Source organism: Parasteatoda tepidariorum, chromosome 7, assembly GCF_982258835.1.
Source record: "Parasteatoda tepidariorum strain Cologne lab strain chromosome 7, Ptep-v5.0, whole genome shotgun sequence".
Taxonomy (NCBI): Eukaryota; Metazoa; Arthropoda; class Arachnida; order Araneae; family Theridiidae; genus Parasteatoda; species Parasteatoda tepidariorum.
The window spans coordinates 71,161,306-71,180,590 of NC_141761.1; the positions used below are offsets into that span (position 1 = coordinate 71,161,306).

At 28.1% G+C, this 19,285-nt stretch overlaps 1 protein-coding gene across 2 annotated transcripts in view; it reads right to left on the reverse strand.

The window, feature by feature from the left end:
* The window catches only part of LOC107439448 (uncharacterized), a 166,033-nt gene that overhangs the window by 80,546 nt on the left and 66,202 nt on the right, over positions 1 to 19,285 (reverse strand). For both annotated transcript variants that reach the window (XM_043057346.3, XM_043057304.3), the window contains exon 2: positions 6,365 to 8,090. In XM_043057346.3, the coding sequence (XP_042913280.2) occupies positions 6,365 to 8,086 (1,722 nt within the window). In that variant the 5' untranslated portion in view covers positions 8,087 to 8,090. The remainder of the gene's footprint in view (positions 1 to 6,364; positions 8,091 to 19,285) is intronic.

Sequence of the window (19,285 nt, forward strand, 5' to 3'; positions counted from 1 at the left end):
TATATATATATATATATATATATACATATATATACATATATATATATATATATATATATATACAGGTGGTTATCAAAATAATGGAAACATCCTAGATTTTGAAGGAATCCATTATTAATATGGCCGTAAATGTTCTCTTTATGACGGTATTTCCTAACTGTAATTGTTGACACTGGAGAATTCAGATGCTGATTGAGCTCTGCGGTCACTTTGGCTGCAGTTGTTTTCTTTTTAGACATTACAATCCGCTTCAGTACCCGTCGGTCTCTTTCACTCAGCTTCTCCTTACGTCCACTATTTTGCTTTGCTGAGCTTGTCTTTGCGTGCTGTGTGTATGCTGTCTTGACTTCAGGCACCGTAGCTCTAGAAACGCCTAAAAGCTGGGATGTTTTGGTCACTGTTGCTCCAAATAGTCGGGCTCCTACAAATTGGTCTCTCTGAAAATCTGTGAGGTCTGACATTTTACGCTTCTGACAAAAAATCAAAACGTAGACAACTCTGCTAAAGCTCTCACATGCCACCTAATATTTGTTCTTTTTATATTAAAAAAAAACTGGTAGCTAAGATTATATTTTAATGCTTATGAAGCGAATTCTTAAATGTCCCTTTTATTCACAAGTGTTTCCATTATTTTGATAATCACCTGTATATATATATATATATATATATATATATATATATATATATCAATAGTATATAAAATCAATATATATAAAATATATCAATATATATCAATATATATAAAATCAATAGTAACACCTTCAGTGCCTCGAAATAAACCTACGCTTAATCACTAGAATATACAATCGTAGCGTAAGTCCCTAATTAATTAGTTAAAATTTCTGAGATACATTAAGCAGTTCATAGTCTAATACTACATCAGGTGAAAAAATTATTTTTCAGTCGCCGCTTTTTGAAAACGAACAAGAAAATGGCAATGATTCTTGCTCAAACATAAGAAATGCTTTTTTACGGTAGTAAACCCAACTACTCGATGGTTTGTGAGCTTATCGCTTGCCTTATGTTTTATTTTTAGTTGATGTTATGAAAATCACTGTAATCTTCAGCACTGTTAGAAATTTTTCTGAATAAATAGTTAAATAACAATTAATTTAATTGTTATTTCACGACATTTAAGCAAAACAGTCAAATAACCATAAATAAGATGGTTTTCAAACTGTTAACTGTGAGAAAAATTGCAAATTAACTGCTTTCCCCAATACGGCTAAACAACTAGAATTTTATTGCGTATAATTTTATCGTTGTATATTTTCAGTTTAAGACAATTTTTTATTTCTTTAGGACTTTGTAAGCATATCAATAACAACTATCGTAATACTTGAAAATGAGATTACTGCACAAGAAAATGGTTTCATTTGCCTCAACAGTTGAAGGTTCTAAGTGACACTTTGGTGAATTTGAGTAAGTTAGATTAATAGTTCGTGAGTTGGCTTTGAAAGTAAAAATTATGTTATGCCCTTATTTTAAGTTCGCAAGCGCTCAATTGGGTATCCATTTACAACCTTAACCCTTATTTAAACTGCTCTTGGCGAAAGGTTTGTACTCTAAGAATTTTTATTTCCTACTAAACGACAGGTTGCACTTGGAGAAAATGCACTAGGAGCATTCTTCTATTCCTAGAGCATTCAAAGATTTTCAAGTTTTTTCTTCATTTAGAGCTGTTTGTGAAATATAATAACTTTCCATATAAATCAATGTTGCACAATTGAAAAAAACAAAATTGAGATATTTCCATGAGTTTTTTTCTTACAAATGACTCTTGAAATCTGCTTCCACTTAGTTATTCAAATATCATTTAGTAATTTGAGCAATTAACGATAATATCTCATCTCAAATATACCAATTATTACACATTTAGACATTTTAGTTCGAGCTATTAATTCTTAACACTCCAAGAGTGATATGAAATAATTTTTTCGAAAATGATTTGACTCCGATATGAAATGATTTGATCCAAAAGATTAAAGAAAATTATTAAACATTTCCTTACAATATATATAGATATATATACCGTCATTCGGGGCTACTTCGTGCAGCGGGGGCTACTTTGTGCAAATTCGAATTTGGCATTTTCAAGTGCTGCTATTCAGTATTATGTTTATTTCACGTTAAAAATGTGTGGAATTTGAAGATCGAAGTCTCTTCTATTACTACAAACATTTTTTTTCGAATTTTAAAACAATCTCAGAGTGTGTTTCGTTCATCCAATGTCAACAACTTTCCGAGGACGTCGGATGTCGAAAAGTGTGCGTGGAATCTTTAGCTGTGAAATGCAAAGACGTTGATAAAACAATTGTCGTAAGTGCAAAATTTTTTATTTATATATTAATAAACAATAATATCATGTTAGCGTTAAAAAAATTTGAAAATTAATAACAAATAAACGGAAAATGAAAAAAAAATGCACTTTGGGGCTACTTTGTGCAAAGTTTCATTCGTTTTTTTTTTTTTTTTTTTTTTTGACAGAAAAATGGTCAGACGTTATAAAAAAATACCTGGAACGAGAAACTACCGTGATTACACTTTAGAAAAGCTGCAACAATGTTTGCAAGCAGTTGCTGGTGGTATGTCGATTGCAGAAGCTTCTCGGAAGTACAAAATCCACAGAAATACTATCTCTAATAAAATTCACAAGAAACACGTGAAACTTCCTCGTAAACTATTATTTTTCTTCTACAAAGATTTTTCTAATGAATTAATCAAACGATTTAACTCATAAAAATATATTTTATAGGACCTCATGTGATTTTGACAGAAACTGAAGAGCGAGTTCTGTCATGTTCATTCAAGCATGTTATGTTCAAATTTATCAATATTATAAATGTTAATGAGTATGTAATAATTATTATTTTTGAAATATCATCCAATTCAATGTTAAAGAAAGTATATGGTTTCCTTTTGTTTAAACTCAAATGTTTTGAAATAAACATTCTTTTTAAGAAACAATTCTTCAAAATAAATGGTTTTTTAGCGCTGAAAATTATTTTTAAACTAATATCTTTACATATCTTGATGTTTTTGTCTTTAAAATGTCAACAATTAACTTTTTTAACAATTTTATATCAATATTTTACTAAAAACATGATTATTAAACTGAATTCCTATCGCTGCACAAAGTAGCCCCATTTGGGGGCTACTTTGTGCAAGGTAAGTTTTGACTTATTATTCGTAAATATTACATGCAAATAATGCCAATATTGATCAAATTCACTCGTCTGAGTCCAGTTATGAATATAATATCGATAAATTTTACTAAAGTTTGAATTAACATAGTTTTTTTACATGTCAAAGTTCAAAAACTGCGAGATCTTGCACTTATTAGCACCGAATGACGGTATTTCATTTTTAAGGAAATGAAATTTTCTTGACTATTACAACTTATCATTTATAACACGTATTAAAAAAAATTTCTGAAATTGAAATACCTTTTTCAATTGAAATACCTTTTACTGCCACATATAGTTTTCTTTTTTCAAAAAAAAAGTTAGAGATAAAATATTTCTTCTAAAAATTTGATATACTTCGACAAGCTGGGGCAGAATTAGTTCCAATTCATGTGATAAAAGTTAACACAGTTATATAAGGTTGAGCAAAGTGTTTCTCTTAGTACCTACCATTATTTATTATCGGATTTTAAGAAAACCTTTAAGACTCTGGGTACTTAAATATACAGTATTAATGAACTTAAAAAACATTTTTAATAAAAAAAGTTATAATCTTACAGACAAAAAATTTTTGTGATTAACTTAAATTTAACATAATGTAATCAAGAAAATAAAAATTAAAAAAAGTGTTTGGAAATCTTTTTTCATGAAATAAAATTTTGATTTTTTTCATTTAAAAAATTGCTTTTTGCCTGTTGTAGATTTCATTTGTTTACGGGAGTTATAGGGAAGTAAATTTTGTATCGTGGGTCCTAATGTCAAAAAATTTATTCTTTCACATTTGAGAACGTACTGTCTTCTTTGCTTTTAAAAATAGAAATAAATATTATTGGTAAAATATGTGATAAAATAAATTTAAAAAGAAAAGAATTTACTTCTTAAAAAAACTGAAGACATGCATGGAAATTTAGTAACATAGTCTGCTTTGTAAACTACATGTTGTTTACAAAATTAACAATTAAACAAGCCCATCTATTCTTTCAAAAAGCGAAGGAATGAAGTACATAATCATTTGTATTGAAACTGGAGCCCTGGAGTTAAACTAACTGCAACAGCGGCTATTTTACTTAATTAAAAATGGGGGAAAACGAGAATTTAATTAAATTAACTTCCCACGAATTAACACAAAGTGTATGGATTTATGTGTCAAGGATCTTAAAATGTAATACAATACCCTGTATAATTTGCAATACTAGTTTTGTTCGAATTATAGAACAAGTTATTTATTATTATAATAAATTTAATACAATATATTTTGTTGTTTCTATAATATATTTTGTAGTTTCTATAATATATTTTGCTGTTCAGATATTGAATAAATTATTCAAATTTGGAAATGTATCAAATTGAGAATATCTTTGAGTCAAAATTAATAATTATTTGTGAAAAGAAATGTTTTTCTTTTTCACTGTAACACACATGCGTAAAAAAACTCCCAACAACTTTAAACAGTGATTTTCGAAATCATTCGAATACGCGAAAGGTCTTCTTCAACATTTATCTGATTTATCTACTAATTTAATCGCACTTTAATAACTGATGCAGTACGTTGAAGATAAGATTCCGTTAAAGGAGGCAGCAAAAAATCGCGATGAGCAAATTCGAGACCACAAAGAAACTTTAACTCACTCTAGGTGATAGCACTTAACCCTCCAAAATTCAAGGTTGGGTTTACAGATAAATATATACCAGCTAATGGTATTTAACTTGTAAAAAACATCAGTGTAGATACTTTAGAAACATGAAAAAAAAACCTAAGTGCAAACAAATCTATCAGGTTTTCAAAAATAAGCAAATATTTGAAAAACTATTTCTAAAAATTGGACACTATGTCTAAAAATTAGATACTGCGTCTGAAAAATTTTACTATCTCCAAAAATTGGGACCACACTCGTCAGTAGATGGAGCTGCAAACTTGTAAGAGTATAAAAAAATATTTCCTACTGCACGTTTTAACATTTCAATCGAAATATTTGCAAAAATATTTTTTAATTTTGACCTTAGAAGTGCTGCACCATATTATCACAAATGGTAGTTCAAATAAAAAAAAATTTCTTCAAATTTTTTTACAAGTGAGCAGAGTATTTATTTTGAAAGAAACGTCTGTGGCTAGTTTTGAAACGTGGAGATTTAAATATCTATTATTTTTTTTTTCAGTACAGCACATCAAACATTTTTACTCTCTTCCATGAATCACTGATTGATTTTTTAATATTGGTGGTCATTTTGGAGCATCTAGTGCGTTAGAAACATACGAACTGTAAAAGTTTTATTAAAGCTCGCTTAATATGTATCAATAGTAAGGTAATATAATATAATAGTAACGGTAAATTACAAATTTTGAATTTCATTTGTAAGACAACGTTCATAATGGTGCTTACTGTTAAATTGAACAAAGCAAAAAAGCATTATTATAATATTTAATTATTTTGAAAATTTTCCTTTTCTCTATTAACGCAAGTTTATCAATATAAGATAACTTTGCATTTATAAGAATAACTTTCTTAAAAATTTGTCAAAATATGGTTCGATGAAAATGAAGTAAAAGCTTACAAGAAGAGATGAATTAAAAACAAGCATAAAACATCACGTTGCCTCAATAAATCGAGAATTGAAGAAAGTGACGCATTAATTAAACAAATAATTAAGTAAAGTTTTGTGTCTTCATGTTCGGTTTTTCATGCGCACCATTTAATCAACAGGTAATTAAAATTCGAACTAGTTCTTTCTTTATTATTGATGTATTTTTTCTCATTATCTATATAATAAATATATCAAGTTAAACCGTCATCAATAAACCTGAACGGTCTCTATGTTAGTCTAATTATTGTGCATTAAATTATAACCAACCCTGACCAATTCAAATTGCAAAGCAACAAATGATAACTTTTAAGAAAGATGAAATTTTGTGACATCATAACTTTCGATATTCTTCGAGCTTTTTTTATTTATTAATTTTACAAAATACTTATTATACTTATTTATCAAGTGAGGTGTTGTCTCTTATACATATCAAAACAATAATATTTAGCTAAGAGAGCCGTTAAACCTATTTATTAAACTTTTCAAGAAATAAATTAAAATAAAATCGTGAGATAAATTACTTATAAAACATTTCTTGAATCAAAATTTACTTGTAATTATTACGTATTTACTTTTAATCATTCAATCTAACTTACCTCTTCTTCTCCTCCATCTCCAGATGCAACACGTATCATTCTCTGTTCATCCATACCAACGCCAACATCACAGGTAACAGGTGATATTCTTGAAGCAGATATGCGACAACTTTCATTTTCCTTCGTAGATGGCGAAGTTCTTCCAGAGTTGGCTTTCTGTTCTTCTACAGGCTCATCAGAATTCAATTGCTCAGGCGTAAGTATTTGTGAAGTCATCATCAATGTCATGTCACATGTTTCAGATTCAGTAACCTTCGTCACTGTTTCCGATCCAGACGCTTTGATTTTAGACACGTCATCTTTTTCTATCTGATCTTCTTTTACAACATCAGCTTCAGAAGAAGATTCTTTATTCGCTGGAGACGCATCAGCGCTTTCTTTAGTATCTACATTCTCCTTTTGCAGAACTTTAGATTCATCTTTCTCAGACTTCAAGCATTCTTCTTCATGCAAGATTTTACCTGATTCTGAGTCCTTTTGAATCTCATGTTTGCTTACAGAAGATTCATCTACATCTTTTTCAGTTAGTTCGGTAATACTTTCTTTTGTTTCACTAGCTTTCATACTCTCTGCCGATTTGGATGGTTCCTTATCGCTAACTTCTTTCTGATCAAGCATTTTATGCAACTTTGCACTATCTGTTAGGTTTTCCCGTGCACTAACATCTTTATTTGAAGTATCAACTGACATTAAAGGCTCTAAACTAACATCTTTAGCTTCTTTAACAGCATTCACAATAGGAATTTCACTAGCGGAAGAACTTTCTTTCGTATTAATGTCTCTTTCTTCTTGTTTCTCCGTTTTTGACAATTTTTCTTCTGGCAAGGAGTCTTTACTACAAGGAATTTCAACCTTTGTGTTTAAATCAGTGTCTTTTAGCTTTTCATTTGAGGAATTTGTATCGGCCTTTGAAATACTTTCTACAGTAATAATTCCAGGAACACCATTGCAAACATTTGCATCTTTGGAAACTGCATCAACACTAGAGTCTGTTTCGCAATCGTGATTCGATTTGTCACTTTTGGAAGTTTTTGGTTCACTAGTTGTTTCCTGTTTTAATGTTTCAGTTATTGATCCTTCTTTTAGAAGCTCGCTTTTGGTTCCTGAACCTTCGTCTAAAACTGGTGAGTGGTCAATGTCGCCATTTGGAATAGGTTTAGTGTCACTCACAGTTTTCGCTTCAGTTTTAGTGCTAATATTTTCGCTAATTTTGTTAAGCGCTTGCTCTACAACAGCATCTACATTGCTCGAGCTACTACTAAATTTGTTACCATTAACAACGAGTCCATCTGTTCCACCAACCGTCAAGGCCGCTTCGGTTACTACGGCTGTTGTCACTACAGATGCTACTATTTCTGGAGACAGATCGGTTTTTTTGTCTTCTTCAGATGGAGTAACTACCTGTTTGTTTTCGTAAGGCATACTTTTTTGGATGTCTACTGATATGATTGGATGGGGTAGAGTATCTTCTGTTGAAGCTACGGAATCTATCGTGTTTGGTGCTACTGAAGTTGATCCCTGTTCGGTTCTAGAGGGTTCTGTTTTTGACGTTTCCTGATATGTAGTGCTAGAAAGTTCTGTTTTATTTTCGGAGGTTTGGTTTGATGAAGATCCATTAGTTTTGGAAGTCCCATGGGATGGGGTATCTCCATTCGAAGTTTCTTTCTTTTCACTGTGCACAGGTGATTTCTTAGGAGAAGTCACCTGAGGTTTATTCTCCATGCCTCTGAAAAAGATTTTAAAAAATTTAGATTTTTGGAAACATTAAAAATCTTATAATTGGATTAGTTTAGAACCAAACCTTTTTAACTGCAACTCTGAAACCAAATAAAATGAATAATATATATCACCCGTTGAATTTCCACTCAGCTCTTATTTGAGCATTGCATTCCACAAAAATAAACAATGTTAAGAAGAATTTCCGGACTTAAAATGTTCAATTTAACGTGTTTCAATCCTGACAGATAATTAATTTGGATAACACAAAAAAGGTATTTCCCCTGAAATTTAAAATCCTACCTGATAGGACTTCGCTATTTATTCTGATATCAATTTCTTTTCAGAAATAAAAACATTTGCTATGCATGAAACTCTCATTAGACCAGTATCCTATTGTATGTTTCAGAAATCTAGTCTCTAACTAGAAATCGAAAGAAAGGTCTCAGAAGAATTATTGACAGCGTCAAGGAAATCGACCTTTTACGAAGACGTTATAGCTCAGAAATGTATTTTAAAGAGCTCGATGATAAAAGTATTAAACTTAAAAGAATGAAGCGGTTCGCTCATATTGCCATAATGGATGAAAAAATTTAGTAATTTTTTTTTTGACTCAAAGCCCTTCTCTAGTCAGAAGAGAGGAAGATCAAAACAACGATTCTGTGTAATCAGAGTTTTGAGTGATAAGTATAAAAGTCTGTCAGTCAATGTCAAATAATAGGTTTTCGTGGAGGAGATGGTTTTGGCCTATTCTGGACTGCCGTAACAAATATGATATGTTAGTCATGATGATATGATGATGATAAACAGTATAAAATTCCCGATAGCTTGTAATCACACTTGGTGGGTGGTGCACGTTAAATCTGCAAAATTCCAAAGTCCTCCAAGTGCAAGAAAAAAACAAATCAATACCTCTGGGTGTACTAAATTGGAGATTGATCGTTTTCCGGATCAGGTCAAAATTACGATTTGTGGATGAGTGAATGGATGCATGAATAAAGGTATGAATGAGTCCACCCTTTAAAACGGGCTGTGACGTGTGTGCGTATGTGGCTGCAGTCGTATCCTTAGCAACCTCTGAAAAACAATAAACGTATCATCTGCCTTAAATCTGCTTGTTTTCACTATGTGGCATTAGGAACAACAGCAACAAGTTTTATTAGTCTATTTTCTCTTTTATCATTATTGCTTTCACAGCACTAATTCATGAGAAGAAATATTTAATATTTATTTATAAATGTTAAGAACGTAATTGAGATATTGACAATAATATTATTATAATCATCTTGGTAATCTAATAAAACAAACAACATATTTGACGCTTTTTTGAAAATTGCCTTATCGAATTGGCACTTAGTGCATAGTTTAAAACTTTTTTAGTTTTACAGAAAATTGTAAGAGTCGAGATTTAGTACAAGCATAAATATAAATTCTCGAAACTGTTTATTTATTCCACTTATATTTTTATAATCATTTATGTATGCGAATATTGATAATATATGTATATATATAGATATATGTATATATATATATATATATATATATATATATATATATATATATATATATATATATATATATATATATATATATATATATATATATATATATATATATATATATATATATATATATATATATATATATATATATATATATATATATATATATATATATATATATATATATATATATATATATATATATATATATATATATATATATATATATATATATATATATTATCAGCGTTTAAATGAGCAGGGCATAAAATGAAACACTTACTGCTTGAACCGTAAAGTTTCAGTTGTTGTTCAGTAGTTTTAGTGGTTTTTATATCATTTTTTTCTGCCGAATAGAGGGTCAACTATAAGGTCTAGCTAAAGGTATGGAAGTATCATGATGTTCCTGATTAACTTGTTTTTTTGATAGATAATAAAAGTGTGAATAAAAATGTTAATGATAAATAATAAAATTGTGATAGAAAATATGCCTAAACAAAATATAACTATTTTAAAACGAACAAACTAGTTCGAAATGCAAAATCATTTACGAAAGTCAATGTGAACTTTTATAGTCCAAGTTTTTATCGTTTTTTTCCACAAATTACATTCGTAACTTACATTGTCATAAATATGTAATTTCCTAAGAACTGATAAGTTACTAGAAAAAAGCGGGGGGGGGGGAGGAAACTAAGTAAATTTGTTTAAATTTATCTACTCTGAAAAAAAAAAATTTGGCTTATAGTTGCCATCAATTTTGGCGATGAGGTAAACTAAATACATTTTTAATTACAGAACTGTAGTTATCGTGCAAAAGATAATATAAAATTGACAAAATAACAGTTGTTTGAATATATATGTGCAAATATATATCACTAAAATGCATTTTTTAAACGAATTGTGTATGCAATGGAGCTATAAATTGATCCTAATGAGCATGAACATATGTGTTGTGAATAAATAAAGAGGCAAAAAATGACTAAATAAATAAATAAAAATATAACAGTGAAAAAATTAATAAAAAAATTTGACAGCATGGAAAAAAAATTTTTTTTCCTTAGCACTCAACCTTTTTTGCTGTGTATTTAAGAAAGTCGTCCTAGCGTCACTTCACCACTTTGATTTTGTTAAAAAAAGATTTCAAGAAAGTATCTTTTTGTAAAAAAAAAATTTTTTTAAATAACTCTTTCAATAATGGATTTTATAAAATATTTTTCATAAAATATTTTTTTTTAAATAAGTAATTGAAAACCTAAGAAACGGGAACTTAAATGCCTTTAAAACGTGTTGAAGAACTATCAATTTTGTTTCATCCTTTTAACGAAATTTTCGCTGTAATATATCCCTCAAAGTGATTCACAGTGCATCATGGGATCGATCTTAGCTCTCGGGCTTCGCCAAAGCTTCAGCAGACGCTTACTAGACACCGTTGGAAAGCACAATTTATGGGATTTTCCTAGAAGGTCAACTTAGAAATATAGGGGTCGTGTACAAATGTACAATACGTTTTTCCTTCTCATGTTTTCACATTAGGTATGCGTTAAAAACTTGCAAATATAAATTGAATAAAGAATGTTATAAACAAAGTATTGAATGTGTAAATATTTCATATCTCAACAACGAAATTAAAATGAAAAAGATTTTGTATTGTATGCTTTTTAATCATGATTTTCCTAACACGGCATACATAAAAATAAGAGTATCATTCCTTTTATTATTTTTAAATGCCATTAGTTAATGATAAAATTCTTCTTTCCATCGAAAAATACCAATATATCTGCACCTGCCAACCCATATGTATATGTACCCATATATTTTTATATATATGTATATATATATATATATATATATATATATATATATATATATATATATATATATATATATATATATATATATATATATATATATATATATATATATATATATATATATATATATATACACCGAAGAGCCATTACATTATGACCACCCTTCATCTATAACAATGGGCTCGCCCAGGTTTTCATGGTTTCTCGCCCAGGAACAATGTTTTCATGGGGCACATTGGGACCCATAATCCTCATAGAACAATCCAACAATCCCTGATGTCTGTAAGCTACTTGAACATAGTTGCAGACAAGGTTCACCAATTCATGGCAACAGTTTTTCCTGCGGGGGGTGGTGTTTACCAACAGGATAATGCACCATGTCATTTGGGTCAAATCGTCATGGATTGGTTCGATGAATATTCCAGTGACTTTTAAGCCATGTCTTGACCCCCAAATTCACCTGACCTTAATCCAATAGAGCATTTGTGGTCCTACTTGGAAAAACAAATTCGTGCTGCCACCCTACCCCCTCGCAATGTGAGGGAATTGCAGGACCAGTAGGTGAGCTTTTGGTACCAGATACCTCAGACTACCTATCAGCGCCTTGTGGTATCAATGCCACAGCGGGTGCTGGCAGTTTTGAGGGCTAAAGGTGGTCCTACATGTAATTAGCTGGGTGGTCATAATGTAATGGCTCTTCGGCATACATATATATATATATATATATATATATATATATATATATATATATATATATATATATATATATATATATATATATATATATATATATATATATATATATATATATATATATATATATATATATATATATATATATATATATATATATATATATATATATATATATATATATATATATATCAGTGATTCTCAACCTTTTTTTTGTTGCGGCACACTTTTAACGATTTCGAAATTTGACGGAACACAATGAAAAAAATTAGATTAAAAGTTGCTTAATTACCTATTTTATACTGTGTTTAATAGTTCGTGATAATAATTTTGAATGTGAAATAAAATAATATGTACTACAAAAGCACGTTTATTAAGGGATTAATTATTTCTCTCAACCAATTTTTTATTAGTTAGTAACAGCTCTTTATTTTTTTGCTAGTTATGAATTGTTAGCTTGTTTTCTATAATTATTAACTGCTATTTTTTGTGATTTCTTGTTAACTAGTTTTTTTGCTAATTATTAATTGCTAGCTTAATACTTGTTAGTTATCCTTTGTTAATTTGTTTTTTTAGTTATCCTTTGTTAATTTGTTTATTAATTGCATAGCTTACTTCAATGATTAGCTCTTACAACATTTTTTAAAATTTTGTGTCATATACAATTTAAACACTTCCATCTTATTTTAAGATTGTCAGAGACAATACAATCACCGACAAAGATGTTCACGCGGTTAAAGCGTGGAAAAATTATAAAAAGTATAGATATATATAATATATATATATATATATATATATATATATATATATATATATATATATATGGGTCATTCTCACAAAAACAGTCATTCTCATGTCCCCAGTATATTTTATGTTTGTTTTACAGCTTACGAAAAAAAAAATTCAGGGAAAGAGTCCTTCGGAATGCAAGCTAACAAAAGAATAAAAATAAAATTAGCAATTTTTATTTTTTACTTATTTTAGGTAATTAAAATATACCAATATGTCATTCCCTCACTTATCCCCACTGCTGATTTAAAAAAAGAAAAAAATTGTTTCTGAAATAAAAAATTTTTTTTTGCAAATTCGTGTTTTTTATTTCAGAATACTGAAATATAGAATTCAGAAAATCAATTTCATATTTAATTTCTGATAAAAATATTAACACAGCACTATTTTAAACTTCGTCCCCAGTGTTTCGCGTCAATCCCTCACAACAATGTTCTTATCACCTGCAATCTTCTTAGAATAAAAATATTTTAATGAAAACTTTAGAAGTTAACAACTGGCATCAAAGAACAAAATTGCAGTATGTTTCCATCTTCAACTTAAAGAAGCTTTGCTGTGGAATAAATTTGAATGAATCAAACCAGGAAAATTTTTTACATTTGTCATTCCCTCATGTCATTTTTTAGAGTAAAATAAAATACAACTTCATCGAGAAAGTGGATAATTATATGCTGCTTTCCTGTATGAATATAATTGTATGTGATTGACTTCAGAAATTAATTCGGCCTAACTGTTATTTTTAAATTTCATTGAATTCGTCATTCCCTCACTAGTGTATAAAGTGAGGGAATGACGCTGAAGTGAGGGAATGATTCAAGATGAGTATATTATTAATTTTTTATTTTTTTTTGTTCAATCGTGCCAGCCAATTTTATTTCCCAAACCTGTAAAAACTATTAAATATATAAGACTAAATTATAATAAATATTAGATATACTTAGTATGTTATCATTTTCAAACTTTAGGTAGATGTAACTTAGATAAAAACATGTATTAAAATAAAATATCATTCCCTCACTTTTTAAATAGTGAAAATACTTAATTTACTTATTAATTAATTTGAAAAATAAATTAAAAAATTAATAAGTTAATTTATTAAATTTATTTATTTATTAAATTAATTAATTAATTATTAATTATAAATTAATTATTTAAAAAAATAATTAATTTAAATATTAAGTATAATTTATAGGATATATACTTTCTTTATAATGCCATTACATATTTCTATTAATATAAAAAGTTTCAGAGCTTTTTATTCACTTTACTTTTTTGGGATTTCATGAACTGAAAAATGACAGTTTTCGTAAGAATGACCCATATATATATATATATATATATATATATATATATATATATATATATATATATATATATATATATATATATATATATATATATATATATATCACTTTCATTGTTTTAAGTTTTACGGACCAAAACATTACAACTGTACCAGAAATTTTTATAGTAAGAAAATCGAATATTAAAGTAAAGTTTAAAAGAAATCTTAAATAATTCTCCATTTCGAAAATTACCCATACTTACATAATGTACAAAAAATTCAACGAATATTTCTTATTTTCTTAATGTAAAATTATTTTTCATGAGTTAGTCAGGCTTTGCAATGTTGATATAAATTGATGTATTATTAATGATATTTTAATTTAAAAATGATCCATAGAAATTAAATATAGAACATACAGAATTTTAATTAAAAACATAAATTAAACAAAAACTTAAAGAAAGAAAGTTTTCCCAATAAAAATTGAAAAAAAAAGCGAATTTAAGCATGGATTTTGAAATAAAATAAAATAAAATAAAATAAATCTCTTTACTTTAGATTAAATAGCCGTTAAAAAAAATTTTTTTTCATAGAATAAAAGTATAGACGATTTTTTATCTTCCGTAATGATACTTAGGAAACTTTATACCACATAGATTTAGTACATTTAAGAATGTCGTCAATAATCAAACATTTTAACAAAAGTGAAATTTTCAATGAATATAATTTGAATAACCTAAAAAAGTATGGAACAATCAGCTTAAGAAACTCAATATGAAAGTAGACTTTTAAGTCATGTTAAAAAATTAAAAGTGTTTTTATAAATCATTACGAAACATATGTGTCCTAAATTTTTTCATATTTCTCCGAACTGTAGCTTATTAGTAAATCAAATTTAACTATTTTAGTTTGTAGTTAAAGGTATTTAAACAAGCAATATAATTTAATATATAAAAGTATTTGCTCGTTATTTCTATTTTTATTTAAAAAAAATATTTTAATATTTTTTCAATTAAATGAATACTTAAGTAACAATTTATTACATAAATAATATTTTAAAAATAAAAAAGCATAAAATTCTTTACCAGCAGTTTCGTTTACAATAACATACTTAAGAAAGAAAAGTTCTTACAAAAGGTTCTATTTTTTGCATATTCTTAAGATGTGGTGCTCATTATATTTGCTTCCCTTTATTAAAGCAAAGTAATTTTTTATTAAAATAAAGCAGCCACTATATTCTTCAGATATTTTCAACAATAAAATACATGCAAAACACATCTATGAAATTCTTTTCTTATAAAACCTAAAATATAATATTTATTTTCAAGAAAAATGAAATGCTGCTTTATATCCTACTACGAGCTCTGAAATTGTATTTCTTCCGCCTTAAGGGAAATTACCAATATATTTTTCAAGAACTAACTAAATTTTACTCACTTCCCTAGGGATTAGCTGCACAAGTATGAGAAAAAAGCAATTTATTTTATTTTGTTACGAATTTAACCTTTATATTTCATATAAACCTTACATTTTTAAACTTGAGTAATTACTTAATTTTAATAAAAGGTAGTATTTTTAAGAAATTATTGTTTTTATCTATTTATATGTAAATATGAAAACTTCTTACTTTTTTTAATATTGTTTTTCTTCATTATTTTACGCATGAAACCGGTGAGTTATCAATTTAAAAAGAAACAAACAAAAATGTAAATTTAATATTTATCGTGAAAGGATTAAACTGATGTGGATTAGATTATATCTTAAGATAACCCCAACTTTTAAATAAATGGAAAGGTGCGTAGAAGATAATGTGGTACATTTGACGCATTTATCATTTGCATTGACTACTCCCTTAACATTGCTCCCCCCCCCCCAAAAAAAAAAGATGTATTCGGTACCATGCATAGATTTAATATGTCTTCGGCTATGCTTTGTTATAAATATTATAATATAATTGTATCATCATTTTAATCATAATCGACTTTAATCTAACTTTCGTTTATTTTTAAATAATTATCGTCCTCTTACATCGACTATCGAATCTGAGATGAAGATAAATTTGAATTCTCTGGCCACTTTTCGAAGTTACAGGCAAACAGTCAAGTAATTTTTAAAATTCTTAAAATGATGACATTTTTTTTCTGTTTTTCGAATTTTTGAGAAGCGTTTATTTATATCTCGTGGCGGTTAAAAAGTAGAGAACTATATTAAAATGCATATAATTAAATAAATAATTCCAAGAAGCTGAAGCAGTAAGATTAAAAACTTCATTCGCTTCAAAAATATAATTTGTATATTGTTATGTTTGTGTATTTTTGAAGTGAATAAAGTTTCTCATCAAGTAATAATTGTTATAGCTTAACATCAAATAAAAATAATTTCGTTGAAAAAAAATTTTAGATTTATTATTATTGTTTTTTTTTTCGCTGCAGATCGAGACTTGTTACTGTACTTAGATCTAGCTAGACAACATAGTTTATGAGAGAGATTCTTTGAGGGTGTAATCGAACGTTTCAGTCCTACAAATCTTGAACAATGGTCTTTGACTCTCTACTCACAGGATTCTTCGATACTTGATGGATTATAGCTGGAGGACATCAAGGATATTCGCTTCGTTACATCTTGTCTACCTATTGATATCGGATCGGCAAGCAACGCTTCGAACAAGTCTTTACCTCAACGGCTCATTCATATATTACCGAAGTGCGTTTGAATTGTTAGTTACCAAGGATGGGCCCGAAAATGGATGTGCGCACATCCATTTTCCGTGCTCACATCCAATGAGTTTAAAAGTAAACTGGATTTCAAGAATGTTGCACTAAGGTGACAATATTTTTTACCGAAATTTGTATCCGAAATTTTGTATATTTCTATCGTTTTTTTTATGTTTCTCATTTTAAGTATATCAGCTTTTAAAATCAACAATTGTACTTTGCATTTATACATAAAAAATAAGTAATCTTTGAAATAAGTATTAAAGCAAAGATGATCTTTATTTTGGTCTTAAAAAAGAATTAAAAATTGAGTTTTTAAAGTCATAATTCCTTTCTAAAGAATTGCATTTCAACTTTAGAAGATCAATAATCAGAATATATTTCAAACAAGAAAATAGAAAAATTTTAATTTACTATAAATACCCAAGGGATAGTAATTTAGTATTAAAAAATAAATAAAATGCAAAAAAAATTAAACAATATTTAGAATTGCTATAAAATAAAATTTTATTTTGATATAACAAAACCTTATCTTAATAAAACAAAACCTTTTCTAAGCTATTTTCAAAGGAAATCACTTTCGTGATAGAATTCATAAAAATGTAAAGACAAAGTCTATTAGAACTTGTACAAAAATTTAAAATAAGTTTTTTCACAAAAAACTTTACCGTGATTGCAGCTCTCTGAGGAGCATTTTAAACATGTCAGAAGCAATTGCCTCAAATTAAATTCAAAATATTCTGTCTTTCAGTAAGAAATATTTTAAAAAAAACTTCAAAGAAACTAATGTCTCAATGATACCCCCGAGAATAAAAACTGTAACTAAATTACAATACGAGCCATGAACTAGTTTTTTTACGTTCGTGCTCATAAAAAGAACGAGTTAATTAAGTTTAGTTTCTTTAAGGCTAACCTGCATTTAGTTTAAAGTAGAAATTTTCTCCACATTTATAGTCATGCAAGGAAAAGTTTCGCTATTTTCTGGAACAAAAAATTGAATGAATGGCTGAAAAAGGAACTACATCGCCGTTACAGTTAAGCTGAAAATATTTTTTTATTATTATTTTTTTATTAAGAGCGAACTCTTAGAACTAGTGGAAATAAAATATGGCTTTGAGAGCTTTGATTGACTATGGAGTTAAATCTTATATCTTGACATACTTACTTAATTTTTTTAAGGATTTTATGACACGTAATTTAAAAATAAATAAATAAAACATGATTATTTTATACATGAAATTAATTAAGTTAATTAAATTAATTAAGTTAAATGAATCGCATTCTAATGTAACCAGCGTGGACGCGCTCCACTTGATAGAACTTTAAGACGCACGGTGTCAGAGATCAGGAGAACTTAAGAGATCATTTCGCTGCTAAAATCTAAGAAATATAACACTTTTAAGTCTTAGACGTTGTGATAATTGTTGCCCAATTATTTGAAGATCTCTCCCATTCTTTTTGAGATACAATTTAATGAAACATGATAATATTTTTATTTCTCTTATTAGTATATAATTTATTATATTATACTTGATATGATTGTTTTAACGCACTCACGAATGCGTATAATAATATTTGTTTATATTTTGTTTTTTCCGAAGCATTAATTAAACACAGAAGTCATATGTTCCCAGAAAAAAAGAAATCGGCACAAATACTTAGTTCCACTTGTTCTCAAATTTCACTAGTCTTGGATTTTCATACACTTTTATGTAACGTAGTCAGTTTAGTTCGTGGATTTTTGTTAGATAGCGAAATTATTTTTTTAAAACTTTCATGTGCATTTTAAACAAGCAGAAATAATTTTAATTAGGGACGAAAATAACGCACAGAACGCGGCAATCAAGAAAGTTGATATGATTTGTAGAACGATTTGATTAACGCGCAGGGTAATGCTATGACTCTAGTAACTGAAGCATTTAGCGGGAGTGAGAAAATGCCGCAAATTTTCCAGTTTTTTACAACAAAAAAAAAACAGATAAGGATGGAAAAATCAGCTACTAAGAAAAAAAGATGAACTGGTATCAAGTGTTTTAGGAATAAGGTCTTATAGTATACATGGCATCATAAAATGAAGCCCCGCGCGTCCTCCCGGGTTAATACAACATGTATTTTTACATTATACGGGGACTAAGTTTTGAAAAAGCGATGAAGTGCGGTAAAGTAACAAAAATAATTATTTCCTTTTCAAAAGTAAATGAGAAAATGACGTGATAAGAGAAGAGAGCATGTTCAGAAAATGCGCAAAAAGTATCGATTTTAAACATCCACTTGAAGAAGCTAAGTATAACTACCAGTAGCATGATAAAACTTGGAATGCACATTTTCCAAAAAATATCGGCGTATGACTGATTTTATTTCGTGAACAAACACTTTAGTTATAAATATTTACAGTTGCATTAAAATTATAA